The 24053-nt window shown below is 39.7% G+C and overlaps 1 protein-coding gene across 2 annotated transcripts in view; it reads left to right on the top strand.

Annotated features, from left to right (window-relative positions):
- SUGCT (succinyl-CoA:glutarate-CoA transferase) overlaps window positions 1-24053 on the top strand; it is a 742548-nt gene that overhangs the window by 613923 nt on the left and 104572 nt on the right. The window contains exons 13-14 of one of the 2 annotated variants that reach the window (XR_006268585.1): window positions 19950-20013; window positions 22051-22142. Coding sequence is in view for 1 of the 2 variants with exons in the window: in XM_043463531.1 (XP_043319466.1) it covers window positions 19950-20013 (64 nt within the window). In the remaining variant the exon portion in view is untranslated. The remainder of the gene's footprint in view (window positions 1-19949; window positions 20014-22050; window positions 22143-24053) is intronic. The other variant, XM_043463531.1, reaches the window with a different exon arrangement.

Here is a 24053-nt window from a genome sequence, read left to right as displayed (position 1 = left end):
ACTTTACTTTGCCAACAAAGGTCCGTCTGGTCAAGGCATTGGTTTTTCCAGTGGTCATGTATGGATGTGAGAGTTGGACTGTGAAGAAAGCTGAGAAAAAGCAGAGACTTTACTTTGCCAACAAAGGTCCGTCTGGTCAAGGCATTGGTTTTTCCAGTGGTCATGTATGGATGTGAGAGTTGGACTGTGAAGAAAGCTGAGCACCAAAGAATTGATGCTTTTGAACTGTGGTGTTGGAGAAGACTCTTGAGAGTCCATTGGACTGCAAGGAGATCCAACCAGTCCATCCTAAAGGAGATCAGTCCTGGGTGTTCATTGGACGGACTGATGCTGAAGCTGAAACTCCAATACTTTGGCCACCTCATGCGAAGAGTTGACTTATTGGAAAAGACCCTGATTGCTGGGAGGGATTGGGGGCAGGAGGAGAAGGGGATGACAGAGGATGAGATGCTGGATGGCATCACCGACTCGATGGACATGAGTTTGAGAGTAAATGCCGGGAGTTGGTGATGGATAGAGGGAGGCCTGGCGTTGCGCTTGCGATTCATGGGTCGTAAAGAGTCAGACATGACTGAGCAACTGAACTGAACTGAACTGAATGGCTAATTATATTGAACAACTTTTCATGTGCTTATTTGCCATCAGTATATCTTTTTCAATGAAATGTCTGTGCATATCTTTTGCCTATCTTCTAATTAGATTTTTCTTTTACTGTTAAGTTGCAAGAGTTCTTTTTGTATATACCAGATACTAGTTTCTTTGTCAGATAATTTGCTTGCAAATATCTCTCCTAGTCTTAGCTTTTTCATCCCCTTAATGTGATCCTTTTTAAAGCAATGCCAAATATTTATTTCTAAGATTTTATAGTTTTAAATTATATATTGAGGTCCATGATCCATTTTGAGTTAATTTTTGTTTGAGTTATGAGATGAGATTTAGGTTGTGGTTCTTTTTTTTTTTCTTTTTCCCCAATTGCTCCAATATAGTTTGTTGAAGAGTCTATCCCTCTTCCACTGCATTTACACCTTTGCCAGATATTATTGGGGAACATCTGTGTGGATATATGTCTTGAGTTTTCTATTTTGTCAATTTATGTGTTTATCCCTCTGCCAATTCCATACTCTCTTAGCAGTGATGTAGTATAGAGCAATTATATGATACAACTTTATGTCATATAAACTTATTCCCTTTCGCTTAATTCTTATTAAGTCATTCTGGGGCTTTTGTCTTTCCAAATAAATTTTAGAATAAGCTTTTTATAGATTCAAACAACTTTGCTAGGATTTTAGTAAGAGTTACATTGAACCTCCTCAAAGATAAGTTTGAGGAGAATTGACATCTTTACAATGTTGATCATCCCTATCCAAGAACATAATATGCTTCCCCATTCATATAAGTCCCCTTTTATTTCTTTCATTAGCAAGTGAGTGAAAAAATAAAACCATAATAATTTCAATTTATGTGCCAATGAAGGACTTAAAGCCAGATTATATAAATAACTCTATAAGTCAATGAGAAAAAATAATTAAGCCAATAGAAAAACATGCAAATCACTTGAACAAGCATTTCACTGAAGAAATATAAATACTTACAAGCAGAGGAAGTATACTCAACCTTATTGTTAATAGGATGCATCACTAGGAACACAGCTAGTGGAGGTGATGGAATTCTAGTTGAGCTATTTCAAATCCTAAAAGATGATGCTGTGAAAGTGCTGCACTCAATATGCCAGCAAATTTGGAAAACTCAGCAGTGGCCACAGGAATGAAAAAGATCAGTTTTCATTCCAATTCCAAAGAAAGGTAATGCCAAAGAATGCTCAAACTATCACACAATTGCACTCATCTCACCCACTAGTAAAGTAATGCTCAAAATTCTCTAAGCCATACTTCAACAATACATGAACCATGAACTTCCAGATGTTCAAGCTGGTTTTAGAAAAGGCAGAGGAACCAGAGATCAAATTGCCAACATCCGCTGGATCAGAGAAAAAGCAAGAGTTCCAGAAAAACATCTATTTCTGCTTTATTGACTACATCAAAGCCTTTGACTGTGTGGATCACCACAAACTGGAAAATTCTGAAAGAGATGTGAATACCAGACCACCTGACCTGCAAGAAGCAAGTCCAGAAGCAAGTATGCAGGTCCAGTTAGAACTGGTTCTAAATCGGGAAAGGAGTATGTCAAGGATGCATATTGTCACCGTGCTTGTTTAACTTATATTCAGAGTACATCAGACGAAATGCAGGTTTGGGTGAAGCACAAGCTGGAATCAAGATTGCTGGGAGAAATATCAGTAACTTCAGATACCCAGATGACACCACCCTTATGGCAGAAAGCAAAGAGGAACTGAAGAGCCTCTTGATGAAAGTGAAAGAGGAGCGTGAAAAAGATGGCTTAAAATTCAGCTTTCAAAAAACAAAAATCATGGTGTCTGGTCCCATCACTTCATGGCAAATAGATGGGGAAACAATGGAAACAGTGAGAGATTTTATTTTCTTGGACTGCAAAATCACTGCAGATGGTGACTGCAGCCATGAAACTAAAAGATGCTTGCTCCTTGGAAGGAAAGCTATGGTCAATCTTGGCAGCGTAGTAAAAAGCAGAGACATTACTTTACCAACAAAGATCCATCTAGTCCAAGCTATGATTTTTTTCAGTAATCTTGTATGGATGTGAGAGTTGGACTATAAAGAAAACTGAGCACCAAAGAATTGCTTTTGAACTGTGGTGCTGGAGAAGACTCTTGAGAGTTCCTTGGACTGCAAGGAGATCAAACCAATCAATCCTAAAGGAAATCAGTCCTGAATATTCATTGGAAGGTCTGATGCTGAAGCTGAAGCTCCAAAACTTCAGCCACCTGATGTGAAGAACTGACTCAATTTGAAAAGATCCTAATGCTGGGAAAGATTGAAGGTAGAAGGAGAAGGGGACGACCGAGGATGAGTTGGTTGGATGGCATCACCGACTCAATGGACATGAGTTTGAGTAGGCTCTGGGAGTTGGTGATTTACAGGGAGGCCTGGCGTGCTTCAGTCCATAGGGTCACAAAGAGTCAGACAGGACTAAGAGACTAAACTGAACTGAACTGATTGGTAATGCAATCAATCAAGGAAATAAAGTCTAAAGCCTCAATTAGATAACATCACACAAGGATTAGATTGGCAAAAACTCTGAGGACATCAAGTTTTGCTAAGGATATAAAGCAACTGAAATAATACTCACTGCTGGTGAGAATGGTTGATAAATCATTTAGAAAAATGAGCTGAAATGTATTTTGCACAAAGAGATGGGTTAAGAGCAGCATTACTTATCATGGTGAAATAACTAGTAACAACAAAAGAGTAGAATGAATTAATAAATTATGATAAGTTTATGTAATGGCATACTTTATATGAATGATGACTATTGGGCCATGGCCAGAAGCTTCAAAATTAGATGAATCTCACTAACAATGCTGAGAGAAAAAGCAAGTCAGAGAAGGATGCAGACTCATGACTTCACTGATATAAATAGGTGAAAGCAAGGACTAAATTGTCAAGAGATATGTGAATATGAAGTACAGATTTTAAAAAAAGGAAACGATAAAAAAATTTCAGGGAAATGATTATTTGGGGATGGAGAATGGAGGGATTGAGGCAAATTTAGGACTGTAAACATTTTGTTAATGTTTTGTTTCTTAAGCTGGGTGCATGGGTGGTCATTTGATTAGAATTCAAACTATGATATATATTATAATACCTCTTTGGATGATTAATATTAATATTTTTAATTAGAGAAAAGAAGGGAAAGTCTGTGTCATGTGCATTGTTAGCACCAGAAAAAAGTTAGGTTACAGTAATTGTTTCAAAAGAAACAAGAAAACCAAAAATGTCAGCATTTAAATCTGATTTCCATTGTGCAAGTAAATTTAGGCAATTACATGTCAAGTTTTTATGAATTTATATGTTATCTTTGCTCTTTTTTGTGGTCATGGTTTTCAGGAGCAGTTGAATTAACTTTTGACTTGTTAATTTTAAGTTATGCCTTCAGTTATGTAACTTTTCAAATATTTTTTATTGAGCCAAAGTAAAGACTACACTGATAAAACGTATAGTACAATAAATCAGATTATTCCAGTGCTTTTTTTTTTTTAAACTGCCTATGTGAATATTACATGTTTTGGAAATGGTTTTCTAAGTTTTCTCAAGAATGTTATGATTATTTTCTTCAAGTGTGGCTAGATTCGCTTTACATGTAAATGTGATGCCCATTGTTTTGCTGAATTCCTAGATTTACCCTTTTCAGGTTTTTTCCATGGTTAATGGCTATGATCCTTGCAGAGCTTCTCGGCATGGCCTCTGGAATGTGCAGTATCTAAGAAAGAGTCAAGATCACCTGGAAAACTTGAGGAAACTGAGGGAATTACAACAGAACAATGGAACCTGATTGTTCTTAAAATATTGTTCTTAAAATAATTACGTTCTTAAAAATGAGTATATTTTGGAAACCCAGTAAATAGTTCTGGGTCAAGAGAACTTTAGGGATTTACTAAAAGCTTCAAACAAGAGTACTCCTTCCATCTCCCCTACCTGTACAAAAATGAAACCAAAAGGAGCCACTTACTACTTAAATAAGCAAATATTAATAACTAATACATTTAACTAAATAAAGCCTATATATACTGTTGAACATCTACCAGATAGTGCCAGATAAAGTTCAAAGTACTAAAAATGTAGCAGAAAAATAAACAGATTGTGTAATAATAAGGGACCAGTGCAACCCACTCCAGTATTCTTGCCTGGAAAATTCCATGGACAGAGGAGCCTGGCGGCTACGATCCTTGGAGATGCAGAGTCGGACAGGACTGAGCATATACACACATGCTTCTTGAGGGCAGGACTTTCCTTTTTTTCTGTGACCCGGTTTCCCCTTCAGTTCAGTTCAGTTCAGTCGCTCAGTCGTGTCCGACTCTTTACGACCCCATGAATCGCACCCTGCCAGGCCTCCCTATCCATCACCAACTCCCGGAGTTTACTCAAACTCATGCCCATTGAGTCGGTGATGCCATTCAGCCATCTCGTCCTCTGTCGTCCCCTTCTCCTCCTGCCCCCAATCGCTCCCAGCATCAGGGTCTTTTCCAATAAGTCAACTCTTTGCATGAGGTGGCCAAAGTATTGGAGTTTCAGCTTCAGCATCAGTCCGTCCAATGAACACCCAGGACTGATCTCCTTTAGGATGGACTGGTTGGATCTCCTTGCAATCCAAGGGACTCTCAAGAGTCTTCTCCAACACCACAGTTCAAAAGCATCAATTTTTCGGCACTCAGCTTTCTTCACAGTTCAACTCTCACATCCTTACATGACCACTGGAAAAACCATAGCCTTCACTAGACGGACCTTTGTTGGCAAAGTAATGTCTCTGCTTTTTAATATGCTATCTAGATTGGTCATAACTTTCCTTCCATGGAGTAAGCATCTTTTAATTTCATGGCAGCAATCACCATCCGCAGTGATTTTGGAGCCCAAAAAGATAAAGTCTGACACTGTTTCCACTGTCTCCTCATCTATTTCCCATGAGGTGATAGGACCAGATGCCATGATCATACTTTTCTGAATGTTAAGCTTTAAGCCAACTTTTTCACTCTCCTCTTTCACTTTCATCAAGAGGTTATTCAGTCCTCTTCACTCTCTGCCATAAGGGTGGTGTCACCTGCATATCTGAGGTTATTGACATTTCTCCCGGCAATCTTGATTCCAGCTTGTGCTTCTCCCAGCCCAGCGTTTCTCATGATGTACTCTGCATAGAAGTTAAAAAAGCAGGGTGACAATATACAGCCTTGATGTACTCCTTTTCCTATTTGGAACCAGTCTGTTGTTCCATGTCCAGTTCTAACTGTTGCTTCCTGACCTGCATACAGGTTTCTCAAGAGGCAGGTCAGGTGGTTTGGTATGTCCATCTCTTTCAGAATTTCCACAGTTTATTATGATCCACACAGTCAAAGGCTTTGACACAGTCAATAAAGCAGAAATAGATGTTTTTCTGGAACTCTCTGGCTTTTTTGATGATCCAGTGGATATTGGCAATTTGATCTCTGGTTCCTCTGCCTTTTCTAAAACCAGCTTGAACATCTGGAAGTTCTCTGTTCACGTATTGCTGAAGCGTGGCTTGGAGAATTTTGAGCATTACTTTACTAGCGTGTGAGATGAGTATAATTGTGTCGTAGTTTGAGCATTCTTTGGGATTGCCTTTCTTAGGGATTGGAATGAAAACTGACCTTTTCCAGTCCTATGGCCACTGCTGAGTTTTCCAAACTTGCTGGCATATTGAGTGAAGCACTTTCACAGCATCATCTTTCAGGATTTGAAATAGCTCCACTGGAATTCCATTACCTCCACTAGCTTTGTTCCTAGTGATGCTTTCTAAGGCCCACTTGACTTCACATTCCAGGATGTCTAGCTCTAGGTGAGTGATCACACCATTGTGATTATCTGGCTCGTGAAGATCTTTTTTGTATGGTTCTTCTGTGTATTCTTGCCACCTCTTCTTAATATCTTCTGCTTCTGTTAGGTCCATACCATTTCTGTCCTTTACTGAGACCATCTTTGCCTGAAATGTTCCCTTGGTATCTCTAATTTTCTTGAAGAGATCTCTAGTCTTTCCCATTCTGTTGTTTTCCTCTATTTCTTTGCACTGATCACTGAGGAAGGCTTTCTTATCTCTCCTGGCTATTCTTTGGAACTTTGCATTCAAATGGGAATATCTTTCCTTTTCTCCTTTGCTTTTCACTTCTCTTCTTTTCACAGCTATTTCACAGCACATTAGTGTGCATTTAATACTTATTATTAATCATTACCATTAATACATTTAACATTTGTTTGTTGTGTGAACAAATGTTCCTCAGAGCCACATAGCTGGTCCTTGATGGAACTAGAGTTTGAACCTCGTCTATCAATAATGAAAAACAGCCATTTATTCTGATCTTGGGCTTCCCTTGTGACTTAGCTGGTAAAGAATCTGCCTGCAATGTGAGAGACCTGGTTTCAATCCATGGGTTGGGAAAATACCCTGGAGAAGGGAAAGGCTACCAGTATTCTGGCCTGTAGAATTCCATGGACTGTATAGTCCATGAGGTCACAAAAAGTTGGACACGTATAAGCGATTTTCACTTCACTTCACTTCATTCTGAGCTTACTCTGTCCAAGGCAGCATGCTCACTGCTTTACATTTTTTATCTCACTTAATCCTCACAAACTCCTGAGAAACAGATATCATTGTCCTGTTTTGACTCCTGAGGGTTCTGAGCTTCAGAGTACTTACATGCCTTGCCCAAGATCACCCTCTAGATCAGTTCACTTCAGTCGCTTAGTCGTGTCTGACTCTTTGTGACCCCATGGACTTTAACACGCCAGGCTTCCCTGTCCATCACCAACTCCCGAAGCCTACTCAAACTCATGTCCATCGAGGTGGTGATGCCATCTAACCATCTCATCCTCTGTCATCCCCTTCTCCTCCTGCCTTCAATCTTTCTCAGCATCAGGGTCTTTTCCAATGAGTCGGTTCTTTGCATCAGGTGGCCAAACTCTGAAGTTTCAGCTTTAGCATCAGTCCTTCTGATGAATATTCAGAACTGATTTCCTTTAGGATTGACAGGTTGGATCTCCTTGCAGTCCAAGGGACTCTCAAGAGTTTTCTCCAACACCACAGTTCAAAAGCATCAATTCTTAGGCGCTCAGTTTTCTTTATAGTCCAACTCTCACATCCATACATGACTACTTGAAAAACCATAGCTTTGACTAGACAGGGCTTTGTTGGTAAAGTAGTGTCTTTGCTTTTTAATATGCTGTATAGGTTGATCATAGCTTTTCTTCCAAGGAGCAAGCGTCTTTTAATTTCATGGGTGGAGTTACTATCTGCAGTAATTTTGGAACCCCCCCCTCCAAAAAAAAAAAAAATCTCTGACTGTTTCCTTTGTTTCCCCATCAATTTTCCAAGAAGGGATGGAACTGGGTGCCATGATCTTAGTTTTCTGAATGTTGAGTTTTAAGCCAACTTTTTCACTCTCTTCTTTCACTTTCATCAAGAGGCTCTTTAGTTCTTCTTTGCTTTCTGCCATAAGGGTGGTGTCATCTGAACATCTGAGTTTATTGATATTTCTCCCAGCAATCTTGATTCCAACCTGTGCTTCATTTAGCCTGGCATTTCACATGATGTACTCTGCATGTAAGTTAAATAAGCAGGCTGACAATATGCAGTCTTGATGTACTCCTTTCCCTATTTGGAACCAGTCTGTTGTTCCATGTCCATTTCTAACTGTTGCTTCTTGACCTGCATACAGAGTTCTCAGGAGGCAGGTCAGGTGGTCTAGTATTCACATCTGTTTCAGAATTTTCCACAGTTTTTTGTGATCCACACAGTCAAAGGCTTTAGCATAGTCAATAAAGCAGAAGTAGATGTTTTTCTGGAACTCTCTGGCTTTTTTCATGAACTGGTAGATGTTGGCGATTTGACCTCTGGTTCCTCTGCCTTTTCTAAATCCAGCTTGAACATCTGGAAGTTCATGGTTCATGTATTGTTGAAGCCTGGCTTGGAGAATTTTGAGCATTACTTTACTAGGCATGTGAGGTGAGTGCAATTGTGTGGTAGTTTGAACATTCTTTGGCATTGTCTCTCTTTGGGATTGGGATGAAAACTGTCCTTTTCCAGTCCTGTGGCCACTGCTGAGTTTTCCAAATTTGCTGGCATATTGAGTGAAGCACTTTCACAGCATTATCTTTTAGGATTTGAAATAGTCAACCAGAATTCCATGACCTCCACTAACTTTGTTTGTAATGATACTTTTTAAGGTACACTTGACTTCACATTCCAGGATGTCTGGCTCTAGGTAAGTGATCACACCATCGTGGTTATCTGGGTCATGAAGATCTTTTTTGTATGGTTCTTCTGTGTGTTCTTGACACCTCTTCTTAATATCTTCTACTTCTGTTAAAGTGAAAGTGAAGTCGCTCAGTCGTGTCCAACTCTTTGTGACCCCGTGCACTGTAGCCCACCAGGTTCCTCCATCCATGGGATTATCCAGGCAAGAATACTGGAGTGTTGCCATTTCCTTCTTCAGGGGATCTTCCTGACCCAGGGATCGAACCTGGGTCTCCCACATTCAGTCAGACAGATGCTTTAACTTTTGAGCCACCAGGGAAGCCCCTTAGGGCCATACCATTTCTGTCCTTTATTGTGCCCATCTTTGCATGAAATAGGCCCTTGGTATCTCTAATTTTCTTGATGAGATCTCTAGTTTTTCCCATTCTATTGTTTTCCTCTGTTTCTTTGCACTGATGGCTGAGGAAGGCTTTCTTATCTCTCCTTGCTATTCTTTGGAACTCTGCATTCAAACGGGAATATCTTTCCTTTTCTCCTTTTCCTTTAGCTTCTCTTCTTTTCTCAGATATTTTTAAGGCCTCCTCAGACAACCATTGTGTCTTTTGCATTTCTTTTTTTTTGCAGATGTTCTTGATCACTGCCTTCTGTACAATGTCTGGAACCTCTGTCCATAGTTCTTCAGGCACTCTGTCTGTCAGATCTAATCCCTTGTATCTATTTCTCAGTTCCACTGTATAATCGTAAGGGATTTGATTTAGGTCATACCTGAATAATCTAGTGGTTTTCCCTACTTTCTTCAACTTAAGTCTGAATTTAGCAATAAGGAGTTCATGATCTGAGCCACAGTTAGCTCCTGGTCTTGTTCTTGCTGACTTTATAGAACTTCTCTATCTTTGACTGCAAAGAATATAATCCATCTGATTTCAGTATTGACCATCTGGTGATGTCCATATGTAGAGTCTTCTCTTGTGTTTTTGGAAAAGGGTGTATGCTAAGACCAGTGTGTTCTCTTGGCAAAACTCTGCTAGCCTTTGACCAGCTTTGTTTTGTACTCCAAGGCCAAATTTGCCCGTTACTCCAGATAGCTCTTGACTTCCTACGTTTGCACTCCTGTCCCCTATAATGAAAAGGACATCTTTTTTGGGTGTTAGTTCTAGAAGGTCTTGTAGGTGTTCATAGGGTGTTCAACTTCAGCTTCTTCAGCATTACTGGTCAGGGCATAGACTTCAATTACTGTGATATTGAATGGTTTGCCTTGGAAATGAGCAGAGATAATTCTGTCATTTTTGAGATTGCATCCAAGTACTGCATTTCAGAGTCTTTTGTTGGCTATTATGGCTACTCTATTTCTTCTAAGGGATTCTTGCCTGCAGTAGTAGATATAATGGTCATCTGAGTTAAATTCACCCATTCCAGTCCATTTTAGTTCACTGACTCCTAAAATGTCGCTGTTCACTCTTGCCGTCTCTCCTATTTGATCACTTCCAATTTGCCTTGATTCATGGATCTAACATTCCAGGTTCCTATGCAATATTGCTCTTTAGAGCATTGGACTTTACTTCCATCACCCATCACATCCACAACTGGGTGTTGCTTTTGCTTTGGTTCCATCTCTTTACTCTTTATGGAGTTATTTCTCCACTCTCCTCCAGTAGCATATTGGGCACCTACCAACCTGCAGAGGGAGTTCATCTTTCAGTGTCCTATCTTTTTGCCTTTTCACACTGTTCATGGGTTTCTCAAGGCAAGAATACTGAAGTGGTTTGCCATTTACTTCTCCAGTGGATGACATTTTTGTCAGAACTCTCCGCCATGACCCATCTGTCTTGGGGGGCCCTACCTAGTATGGCTCATACTTTCCTTGAGCTAGACAAGGCTGTGGTCCATGTGATCAGTTTGGTTAGTGATCCCCCTCAAAATCTCAGCCCAGACCAGAATGCTTCCTCTTTCCACAACCTTTGTTTCTGTGGGAGCCAGAATATCCTTGGCTTCCTAGAAGGGAGCAGTTCAGTGTATTCATTAATTGGGCTGCATGGTGTCAGGCAATCCATTTGGCTGATCCCCCCCCCCCCCCAATAAACGGACTAATTTATTTTACAGAATTGACCACATCAAGTAGTTATTCTAATGTTAAATCAAATGATGCTTTTCTACTTTTTCTTTTAGTAAGTCTCCAACTGGTTAAGAGTTTAGGGTCAGACATACCTAAATTATAATCCAAGGTCAGCTACTTATTAATTTACAAAATCTTGGGAGCATTTTATTTAATCACTTTAGGCTTTCATCATATTATTAGTAGAAATGCAGGCAATAGCAATTCTTATCTAGTTAATTAATGCTCTCACTAAGAGGATTAAATGGAAGTAACTCTTTAGTTCCTGACACAATGTCTGACCCTTGAGTTTTGTTGAGCAAAAGCTGCTGTTATTATATGTATCGTTGTAATTAACCTTATGCTTTATTTCAATATCATCTTTGTTCTGTGACTTTTACTGACCTCCTTGACCTACATCTTTTCCTTTCCTTCCAAGGTATACACAGTTACTTACTTTTGCTCATTGGATATTACTCCTTCATTATGGAATGGAAACTGTGTTGTAAAAAATTGGCTCAGGTCTCTTTTTGCCTACCTTCTAAATATAGGCACTTTGAATGCCAGTTCATTAATCCTTTTACTCTCAGCTCTTTCATGAATGGATAGATTGTTTCTCTCTTGTGCATCTTTGTTAATGTCATTGATGGTATTACATTGATTTTTGATAAGGTCTTTTACACATATCCTTCGTGTCCATCATTTGATGCTTCTGAACTATGGTGTTGGAGAAAACTCTTGAGAGTCCCTTGGACTGCAAGGAGATCCAACCAGTTCATCCTAAAGGAGATCAGTCCTGAATATTCATTGGAAGGACTGATGCTGAAGCTGAAACTCCGATACTTTAGCCACCTGATGTGAAGAACTGACTCATTTGAAAAGACCCGATGCTGGGAAAGATTGAAGGTGGGAAGAGAAGGAGATGACAGAGGATGAGATAGTTGGATGGCATCACTGACTCAATGGACATAAGTTTGAGTAAACTCCGGGAGTTGGTGAGGGACAGGGAGGCCTGCTGTGCTGCAGTCCATGGGGTTGCAAAGAGTCGGACATGACTGAGTGACTGAGCTGAACTTCGTGTTCATCACTTAATGCCAATCCCCTCTCTCTCTCTTTTATTTTGTATATGGCTTGCTAATTCTACTCTTGACTCAGATCCCTTGCTTTTCCTAGAGATTTTCACTGCTTTTATGTGTGTGTGTGTCAGGGTCACTCGTTCTTGTCCAACTCTTGTGATTCCATGGACTATAGCCTTCTAGGCTCCTCTTTTCCTGGCATTCTCCAGTCAAGAATACTGGAGTGAGTTGCCATTCCCTTCTCCACACTGCTTATATAGTGGGTATTGATTTTTGTGTTTTTGTTTTTTTTCCCCTACATACTTTTTCCTTGCTAGTACTATATTACAGACTTTTTTCTGCCATTCCTACCATAGGGCTTTATAAAAAGACTTTCTCACTTAAACTTTTATTTCCCACATGGCTTTAAGGTATACATTTACTCTTTCCCCCCATCATTAATACATCACCATTTGACTCTATCATTAGGCTGTCAATCTGTAAAACTCTTGAGGAAGAATGAGAGACCTTATTTTAAATAGGCCTGATACTTTGCTAGAGAGATTGGTGCACTGTCTACAATTCTATTCTTATCAAGAAGAGGCTTTTGAAATTTCAAGAAGAAACTCAATTTTGAAGAGCTACAAAACCATGAAGGATTGAAGGAAGATAAAATAAGTTAAAGGAAGGACAAAGTACAACATCAGAATTCTCGGGAAGGTCCTTCACCTTAGTTTAAAATAACTCATTATGCAACAAAGAATATCCTGAGTGGCCAGACTGAGGTTCCAGGCATGAAATTTCCTTCAAGGAAAATGGCAGTTGAAGTTCCCTAAGGCTGAGGCCCCCATTACATTGTTAGTGGTCAGAAAAGAAAACACTTTACATTTGAGTTTCTTGGTTAAGGTAATAGAGATCAGAGTGTTGCACTTGGATGATAGAAGGAAAAGGAGATATTTAGTAAGGATCACAAGAGAAATGTTATACAAATGGTAGCAAGTGGCAGTTCCTGCATTTCTGGTGAAGTTAGACTGGAACCTAGGTCTAAAGTGCAGCAGGAGAGAGTTCTGTTAAAATCTAGACAGACTGCCTGGATCCTGAGGTTCTCGAATATGTTATTGAACAGAGCAGGACTCACCTCACAAACAAGGCTGGAGAGTTTCCTAACATTCCTAGTCATCAGGCAGGGTTTCCAGGGACAGCACTGCCACAGCCTCAGTTGTTCTGAGATTATCTGACCTGATTCACAAAGAAAGCCTATGGAATTTGCTGGACCTCTGATTTCACATTTTATGGGGAGGTGGCCACCAAGCAGGGGAATAAGTCAATTCTTTCTGAAGATGGGGGCTTGGCGTAGCCCATTTACTTCATAATTGTACAAACACTCCAGCAAAGTAGCAATGGTATTACCTTGCTTTGCAAACACAAGAAGAATGTGTATTTCTGCTTTAAATCTTACAATTTTCAATGCAAAGGAATTAATCCAACTTGATAAGAAATTTTCATCTTGGGAATGTCTCAATAGGCAGCAGTGGGGGAAGAACTAAAGGGAGTACAGTCCTTAAGCTGCTTTCATGCAAAACTTCAGTCAGCTGCTAGCTTCTGCTTTGCAAAACTTTGACATCTGTCCCTTGACCTTTACCAGCTACCCTTTCACGTTTGACACTTCACGTTTGCTACATGATTAAAATTCAGCGTTAATTAATTTTAACACTATCAGTTAGGTTATATTTAGCTAAGAACACTCACTTTTGTCTTTTGTGAGTAGCACTGCAGTATTATTACAAAGAGGTAGTCAGGAGGGCAACAGAGATACGAGAAGAGAAGAATGATTCAGTGTGCAGATAATTGTTTCAAGTGAAATTTAGCGTGGTATTTTTGTTCCTGTCCTCAGTAGAACTGAGATTTAGCACCTCGAGTTGGCATTTAGCCCCCACCCCCACAAAGGAGGAGGCTGTGCTGGGCGGGTGCTGAGAATGAAATTATAGCGCAGTTCTAACACTGGCAAGAATTTTCTCTGGCCAGCTCTCGGCTGCAAAGCTGGTGATTCCAAAAGAAAGGCAAGGCATTCCTAGAAAGGATCTCCTTCTGGCATTGGCTTCACCCTTAATGAGGAGGTTTGACATGGTCATTTAAAAAGCATCATTCCCAAAGTGGCAACCATTCCCAAAGAAAACACTGGAAGCCAGAATATTTAGTCACAGAAGGGTTATAGTTCTCACCTTAAAAAGTCACCCAGGAGGTTGTCTTCTTGATGGCTTATTCCATAAAGCGACCAATAAGCTCACTGAAAATGGATAAAACTAAGGAAATTTGTCCTCTCTCCCTGAGTTTTCAAAGTGAGAAAACTTTTTTTTTTAGCTTTGTTGGGTCTTTGTTGCATTGCAGGGTTTTCTCTAGTTCCAGGGCTTGGGGGCTTCTCTCCAGGTGCAGCGTGAAGCTTCTCTAGTTGTAGTGTGTAGCACAAGGGCTTATTGCAATGTGTGGGCTTCTCTAGTTGTGGCACTCAGGCTTGGTTGCCTCTCAGTATATGGGATCTTGGTTCCCCAACCAGGGATTGAACCTGAATCCCCTGCATTGGAAGGTGGATTCTTAACCACTGGTCCACTAGGTAGGTCCCAAAATACATGTTTATTAGTTTATTTATTTCATGCTTTTTTGCTCTGTGGAAAGATTATAATAAAGATAGGGGTATGCAAATCTTGCTTTAAACCAAAGCTCAAAATGCTATAGAACTATTACAACTACTACTCTTTAGGATATTACTGTGAAATTGTGGTCCATAAGTTCACTGGGCCACTGCAATACTTCTGCCCTTTTTGCTGTTGTTGTTCAGTTGCCTAGTCATGTCTGATTCTTTGCGATCCCATGGACTGCAGCACGTCAAGCTTCCCTGTCCTTCACCATCTCCTGGAGCTTGCTCAAACTCATGTCCATTGAGTCGGTGATTCCATCCAACCATCTTGTCCTCTGTCATCCCTTTCTCCTCCTTGACCTCAATCTTTCCCAGCATCAGGGTCTTTTCTAATGAGTTGGCTCTTCGCATCAGGTGGCCAGAGTATCAGAGCTGCAGCTTCAGCATCAGTCCTTATAATGAATAGTCATGATTGTTTTCTTTTAGGATTGATTAGTTTGATCTCCTTGCAGTCCAAGGGACTCTCAAGAGTCTACTCCAGCACCACAGTTCAAAGCATCTGCCCTTTAGATCCATGTACAGAATAGCACAAGGGAAGCTCTGCTTTTGGTAGACGGTGCAGGTACTCCGTATGTAGTTTACCCATATGCGTCTCAATAAGATGCAGTAATAGCAATAATAAACTGAATTTGGGGGTTCTTTGATGCAGTATACACAGGTTGCCTCCAACTGGTAAAGACCTAACTTGCAAAAACAACTTCATAGCATTTTCATTTGTGTGTGACACAATATGTTTCCTCCAGTAATTCAAATTTTGTGTTCTAGAATCTAGTTCCATGCCCTCATCACATCTTCTACCTACAACTGGGGGGCACTTGATCTCTGGCAGCTTTTGTTTTCCTGCCCACCCAGGGGGAAAAAAACAACAGCCTCTCTGTGCCAAGGATTTAAGTAGCTCTGTTTTAGTAGCCAAGTGTGGTTGTTTTTGTTCAGTCACTCAGTTGTGTCTGACTCTTTGCAACTCCAGGGACTGTAGCACGCCAGGCTCCTCTGTACTTTACTATCTCTCAGAGTTCATTCAAATTCAAGTCCATTGAGTTGGTGATACTATCTAGCCATCTCATCCTCTGTTGTTCCCTTCTCCTCCTGACTTCAATCTTTCCTAGCATCAGTACCTTTTCAAGTGAGTTGGCTCTTCATGTCAGGTGGCCAAAGTGTTAGAGATTCAGCTTTAGCATTTAGTCCTTCCAATGAATATTCAGAGTTCATTTCCTTTAGGATTGACTGGTTTGATCTCCATGCTCTCCAAGGGACTCTCAAAAGTCTTTTTCAGCACCACAACTTGAAAGCATCAATTCTTCAGCACTCAGTCTTCTATATGGTCCAACTCTCACATCTATATATGTACTGGAAAAATGATAGCTTTGACTGTATGGTCCTTTGTCATCAAAGTGATATCTCTGAATTTTAATACACTGTGTAGGTTTGTCATAGCTTTCCTGCCAAGGAGCAAGTGTCAGTTATATTCATGCCTGCAGTCACCATCTGCAGTGATTTTGGAGCCCAGGAAAATAAAACTTGTCACTGCTTCCACGTTTCCCCCTTCTATTTGCCATGAAATGATGTGAGTGGATGCTGTGATGTCAGGTTTTTCTAATTTTAAGTTTAAAGCCGGTTTTTTTCACTCACTCTTCTCTTTCACTCTGATTAAGATTCTCTTTAGTTCCTCTTCACTTTCTGCCATTAGAGTAGTATCATCTGCATATCTGAGGTTGTTGATATTTCTCCTGGCAATCTTGATTCCAGTTTGTGATTCATCCAGCCCAGTGTTTCGCATGCTGTACTCTGCCTATAAGTTAAGTAAGCAGGGTGACAATATACAGACTTGTCTTCCTCCTTTCCCAATTTTGAAGCAGTCCGTTGTTCCATGTAAGGTTCTAACTGTTGCTTCTTGACCTGCATACAGGTTTCTCAGGAGACAGGTGAGGTAGTCTGGCATTCTATCTCTTTAAGAATTTTCCACACTTGTTGTGATCCACAGAGTCAAAGGCTTTAGTGTAGTCAATGAAGCCAAATTAGATGTTTCTCTGGAATTCTCTTGCTTTCTCCATGATCCAATGAATATTGGCAATTTGATTTCTGGTTCTTCTGCCTTTCTAAACTCAACTTGCACATCTGGAAGTTTTTGATTCAAGTACTGCTGAAGCCAAGCTTGAAGGATTTTGAGCATAATCTTGCTAGCATGTGAAATGAATGTAATTACCTGGTAGTTTGAACATTCTTTGGCATTGCTCTTCTTTGAGATTGGAAAACTGACCTTTTCCAGTCCTGTAGCCACTGGTGTTTTCTAAAATTTGCTGGCTTATTGAATGCAGTGCTTTTATAGCATCATCTTTTAGGATTTGAAATAGCTCAGCTGGAATTCTGTCACCTTCACTAGCGTTGTTTGTAGTGAAGCTTCCTAAGGCCCACTTGACTTTACCCTCCAGAATGCAGTTAGTTAACCACACCATTGTTGTTATCTGGGTCATTGAGACCTTTTGGTATATTTCTTTTGTGTTTTCTTGCCACCTCTTCTTTATCTCTTCTGCTTCTGCTGGATCCTTTCCATTCCTGTCCTTTATCATGCCCATCCTTGCATGAAATGTTCCCTTGATAGCTCTACTTTTCTTGAAGAGATCTCTAGTCTTTCTCATTCTGTTTTTTCCATATTGTTCATTCAAGAAGGCTTATCTCTCTTTGCTATTCCCTGGAACTCTACTTTCAGATGAGTATATCTTTCCCTTTCTCCCTTGCCTTTCACTTTTCTTTGTCCTTCAGCTATTTGTGAAGCCTCCTCAGAAAACGATTTTGTCTTCTTGCATTCCTTTTTCTTTGGGATGGTTTTGGTCACTGCCTCTTGTACAATGTTACAAACTTCTGTCCGTAGTTTTTCAAACACTCTGTCTAGCAGATCTAATCCCTTGAATCTATTTGTCTCTTTCACTGTATAGTCATAATAGGTTTGATCTAGCTCATACCTGAATAGCTTAATGGTTTTCCCTATTTCCTTAAATTTAAACCTGAATTTTGCAGTAAGGAGCTGATGACCTGAGTCATGGTCAGCTCCAGCTCTTGTTTTTGCTGACTGTATAGAGCTTTTCCATCTTTGGTTGTAAAGAACATAATCAGTCTGATTTTGGTTTTGACCATCTGGTGATATCCATGTGTAGAGTCATTTCTTGGATTGTTGGGAAAGGGTGTTTGCTATGACCAGTGTGTTCCCTTGACAAAACTGTTAGCTTTTACCCTGCTTCATTTTGTACTCCAAAGTCAAACTTCCATATGATTCAGGATGTCTCTTGACTCCCTTCTTTTGCATTCCAATCCCCTATGATGAAAAAGGTATCTTTTTTTTTTTGTTAAATTTTGGTGTTAGTTCTAGAAGGTGTTGTAGGTCTTCATAGAACCAGTCAACTTCAGCTTCTTTGGCATCAGTGGTTGGGGCATAAACTTGGATTACTGTGATGCTGAATGGTTTGCCTTGGAAACAAACTGAGATCATTCTGTTGTTTTTGAGACTGTACCTGAGTACTGCATTTCAGACTCTTCTGTTGACTATGAGGGCTACTCCATTTCTTCTAAGTAATTCTTGACCACAGTAGTAGATATAACTGTCATCTGAATTAAAGTAGCCCATTCCTGTCCATTTTAGTTCACTGATTCCTAAGTTGTCAATGTTCAATTTTGCCATCTTCTGCTTGACTATGTCCAATTTACCTTGATTTGTGGACCTAACATTCCAGGGTCCTATGCAATACTGTTCTTTACAGCACTGAACCTTACTTTCACCACAGACACTTCCACAATTGAGTGCTATTTCCACTTTGGTCCAGCTGTTTCATTCTTTCTGGAACTATAAGTAATTGCCTTTTGCTGTTCCCCGGTAGCATATTGGACACCTTCCAACCCAGGGGACTCATCTTCTGGTGTCATATCTTTCTGCCTTTTTATAGTGTTCATAGGGTTTACATGGCAAGAATACTTGCAATTTCCTCCTCCAGTGGACCAGGTTTTGTCAGAACTCTTCACAATGATCTGACCTGTCTGTCTTGGATGACCCTGCAAGGCATGGCTCATAACTTCATTGAATTATGCAAGTCCCTTCATCACAATAAGGCTGTGATCCATGAAGGGGAGTAGCCAAATGATTCAGCATCAAGCCACCTTTCTGCTGGTCGGGCTCTGATAGAATACCCCTGTCCTAGTAACTGCCTTGACTCTTAACCCTGAGGTCAAGTCTGCCTTGTTTTCTGGATGTGTGCTTCAGTTGTGTCTGACTCTTTGCAACCCTATGAACTGTAGTCCACCAGGCTCTGTCCTTGGGATTCTCTAGTTAAGAATACTGGAGTCGATTGCCATGCCCTCCTCCAGGGGATCTTCCCTACCCAGGGCCTGACCCTGCTTCTCTTATGTCTCCTGCATTGACAGATGGGTGCTTTACTACTAGTGCCATCTGGGAAGACCCACCTTTTTGATGAGACACCAAATACCTGTCTTGGTCCAGTGCATGAGATTGAATCAGTCCTCCACGATGGGATTTCTGGCTTTTTTCCTCAGTTGTCCTAGTTTTCTGAGTTTGTGCTAGTTATAAAACCTGGTCTTATGAGTAAGGTCTTGTGACTACTGAGAACATCTTTGGTTTCAGTCTCCTGCTCAGGCCTCTGACTAGGATCTACTCTAACCTGGGCTCCCTATCAGCTGGCTCTGCTCATGGCTTGTCACAGTGTCTTTGATTTGTCCACTTTCTGTAGTCCCTGGGCCTCCTGGATATTCTGATTCACCTTTCAAACTGGACTGACTCCCCACACCTTCCACTGAAGAAATTGCTATGAGCACATATGTACTACAGTGCGCTCCTCTGTTCAGGTCCTGTTTCCTCTCATATTCTGTCCTTCTGCAGTTGACCTTGGTCTAATCCTGCTTGAGATCATGGAGGAAGAGGCTGAGCTTTAATATTTAGAGGATCAAAAATAGATGAAAAGAGGGGAATCACACCCTGTATTTAAGAGCAAATAGCATTTTTAAGACTAAGAAGACTATAAAAATGAAGTTGGCTAGTCCTTGAGTCTTCTAATTCTTTTTGGCTTCACTTGGTTTAATATAAAATGAAAACATTTTAACCTAAAATAATTTCAAATTAATATCTCAAAAATCTCTATGTTTTGTAATCATCTTTTTCAATGGATTGAATAGGTAGCTTTTCACATCCCTGGAGATTGAACATAAATTTACTTTGTAAGTAAATTTTCTCTCCTTTTTTACATTTTAGGTGTTACACAATGACCTCATTATGGAGATGCAGCATCCAACTGTGGGAAAGATATCAGTCCCAGGTTTGAAAATCTTTATTTTTCTTAACTCCTTTCTTCATAAATTTATTCCATGTGCTGATATTTGCACGTAACTGATGAGCCTCCAAACAGCTTGTAAAGACATTATCCAAATTTTTTATTTTGGATAAAAGGGGAATCCTAGAATCATACCCACAAGCATGTTTGCTAAGGCTATAGACTTGTGTTTTCACTCTGATTGTCTGGGTGACAAAAATTACTTGTATTATATAACTCCATTCTGTGGAATCACGGACTCACATAAGTGCTGTATGTTACTGCCAACAGATAGATGGCGATAGATGTGGAAAATATTATGAAATTGCACTTGGCTCATATGATGATGAGAAAGCAAGCCAGGCACCATAGAGGTGGTGTCCAAGCAAGGCTGTTGACTTCTCAGGCCAGGGCATTTTTTTTTTTTTCCCTTCCCATACTATGGTTTAGGGTATGGATCTTAGCTTTGTTGAGATAAAAAAACCAAATGCTTTCAGTAAGTCCAAAATATATTGAATTTGTAGAAGTTGACTTATACCCAACAGACTCACTGAAGACATTTTGGCCTTAAGGTAAATGGACAAGTTTTTCAGGTCCAGGGAGAGTTCTCTTTCCAGTAGCCGGAAGCCTCAGGCCTAACTCTCAGAGTATCCAAATTATAGCGACAGCTTGCAATCAACCCATCGGCCCCCATAGACCATACTTCTCTAGTAATCATGAAATGACTATTCCTCAGATCTGCTGTATCTGTTCTGGCCACTGCTGGAAAGCCCCTCTATGTACTTGTCCACCGAGTCCCTGTCTTTCCAAACTATACGCAAATCATTCCCTTATTTTTTCTTTAATTCTAACAGAATAATAAAATTAGTTAGAATATAACTTTGGTTATTGTTTTCTTGAAACTATATCCTGTTTGCCTTGCTTGAAATTTGAGTATTTCTCAAATCCCTTAGTCACCTCAGTCAAATGGCATAAGTGTTTACTTCTATAGGTATCAGATCTCATTTCTTGAATAACTGCTGTTATTAAGTTGTTTTGGGGTATAATCTAATTATAAGATTTGGGAGCAGCTGGATAAAAATGTCCCAGAACAGATTAGACATGGCCATTGGCCAAATGAAAAGAATGAGAGGAGGGAAGTATGATGAATAAAGCATATTGGAGGAAATTCTGATATTTAGGAGTATACAGAACATTATATTGAATTAAGGGAGGTAAGTAAGAGAGAGTAGGTATAAGTATATCAGAGATTGGGATCACATATTAACAGGGAAATGCTATAGGGTATGGGACTTCCCTGGTGGCTCAGTGGTAAAGAATACGCCTGCAATGCAGGGGATGTGGGTTAGATCGCTGGGTCAGGAAGATTCTCTGGAGAAGGAAATGGCAACCCACTACGGTATTCTTGCCTGAGAAATCCCATGGACAGAGGAGCCTGGCGGGCTGTGGTCTATGGGGTCGGAAGAGTCAGACACGACTTAGCAACAAAACCACCAACATAGCTATGGGCTATAGAAAAGTAGTGAAAAAAAACAGCATGTGGATAAAAGCTAAGAAAATTATTTATTCATTTATATTATTGAGCATATATTATGTACTGATAAAATTCTAAGATGTACAGCAATCTCTTTTAAATCTCCTTTTGGAAAATTTTATTTTTGTTTCTTTAATTTTGATAAGACCTAGGCATCTTTTTGCTATGTCTGTCTTATTTACTAACCTTATAATCTCTCTGTAGAGTTATCAACAAAAGAAGTCTCAGATTTGAGGTGACATGCATGTGTTTAGATTATTTTTGGAGCTAGAATCTGAGTGTCTTTTGAGGGCAGCACATCTGGACTCCCCATGAAGGGAAGAGGCAATTCCACTCATAGACATCAGATAAAAAGTTACTGCTCAGTCTGCCTCAGTAGCAGGCTACTCAGATAGGATAAGAGATATTAAATGCAAAGAGAATTTATCAGTAAATAATTAAATTTTTTCTGTGGATTGTCATTTTCATTGATTTTACTTATCAATAATAGTTCTGCATTTCTTTGTAAGGGATGTCCTCATTGGAGACCTCATGAATGCCATAGAAATAGCTCAGATTTTCCCATAATGCCTCAATGAGTTGAATTTACCAAACAGGCAAGGTGTGTAGAGGTAAAAATGATTTTATGCTACACTGTTTTCTAGTTAGCCAGTGGAGACACATTTTTTAATTCATTAAATGTAGCTCTACAGTTTCACATATATAACTGCATCTTTATATTTACAGTGACAATCATAATTAAAACTATTTATTTATACATCCTTTGTTATTAGTGAACCTCTTGTGAACAGTACTGAATTTTCTATACGTTGCACTTATTTGCCTGAAGGATTCTCTGTCTTAGTCATTACTAGAAACTTGTTTCTTGGAGAATTATATTTATGGCACCTTTTAAAGAAAGGTATAAATCCACAGCATTCCCTCAGATTCTCATATTAGAGGTCCTCTATAGGAGATGCTAGTTGATTAAAACCTTAAAACTACTAGTCCACCAATGTTGAATACACTTTTAACAGGGATGGGAAATTATTTACCTCTTCAAAATTTCTTTTTCCTGCTTAAATAATTATTGTCAGCACTGAATACATTGTTCCAATATTTATAAGCATTATCCATATTAAAATAAACCAAGTAGTATAGTCCAAACTGTCTCCTTTATTAATTTATATCTATTGCAGCATGCTATCTTTTCATGTCATTTCCCACTGCCTTCAATCTCTAGTAAACAGTTATGAAATTTAATTTGTGTATATGCATGTCAGAGTTAAAGCTTGCTAACTAGTTAATGCTCATGAATTATCTGTAAATGTGAGTTGTAGTTTTGCTCATACTGGTATTCTTTTTCCATACATTGTTTGTTAAACTACTATCTCATTTGACCTTTATAGTCTATTTTACTGTTAAAGGTGGAGAAAAAAACTGATTATTAATTGGAGTAGAGTTGAGAAAAGGCATCATGTCTCTCTTTGCCCAACTTGAGTCATCCGGTATTCTGTAAGTCCCCAGTGAGTGGAGCAGTCATTAGTTTTAGCTCACCATTAGTTTAGTGACAGACACGTCATCACATTGGGCACAAGTTACTAATTTGCTCACAGTTAACTAAGGTAACCTGGTTGAGTGATAAAACCTTAAACACACCCACATTCACACACATAACTCAAGTCACCAAGCCTACCATGTTCCACACACTCTATGATATTCTGGTAGTAAAGTTGTAGCCAGGACAGGCCCAGTCACTCATGGAACTTACAGTTTGCCAGAGCTTCTTTTTTTTTGAATAATAAATTCAGAAAAATGAGATGGGCATTTCCATGGAGAACCAGAGGCAACAGCAGAATGATCTGAAAGCTCAGATGAGAAAGACCTTGCCTAGAGTGCAGTCAGGAAAGCTGTCCCTGAGAATGAAGTGTAGACAGACATATGACTGATGACCAGTTGCCAGCTGGGCCAAACTGCTGTGGGCTGAGGGAGGGGTGTGGAGATGCTGAGCAAGGTGCTGGAGGAACTGAGAAAGGGCTGGAATAGAGGTGACCCTGGAGAGGTAGCCAGAGGCCAGGACAATGAGACCTCAAGAGGAGCTAACGATCACATTAGAGACAAATCAAAATGTAAAGGAGATCTAGGCTGAGGTCTCAGATCTCAACTACCTAAGCTGTGAGTGGAGGCGGGGGGTGGGTGGGAATGAGACCTGGAGGAAGAGCTTGGGAAGAATCTCAAACCTATTTTTGGCAGATGCTCTCATTGACTGCTTTTAGGTGTGATTTCTAAAATGGTTCTAATTTCATGGAAATTTTTCTTTTTCTTTCCTTTTTTTAAATTTTTGACCATACTGCCTGATATCTGGGATCTTAGTTCCCTGACCAAAGATTGAACCTGTGCCCCATGCAGTGAAGCAAGGAATCTCAACCACTAGACCACCAAAATTTTTTGTAAAACTTCTAATGTCCTGAATTTTAAGCTTTCAAATTGAAAAAACTTTCATTTATTAATTAGTGAAATGAAAAAAAGGACA

This window comes from Cervus canadensis, chromosome 3 (assembly GCF_019320065.1).
Source record: "Cervus canadensis isolate Bull #8, Minnesota chromosome 3, ASM1932006v1, whole genome shotgun sequence".
Classification (NCBI taxonomy): domain Eukaryota; kingdom Metazoa; phylum Chordata; class Mammalia; order Artiodactyla; family Cervidae; genus Cervus; species Cervus canadensis.
Note: the sequence above shows the minus strand (reverse complement) of the source record. Positions and strands in the feature narration are given on the sequence as shown.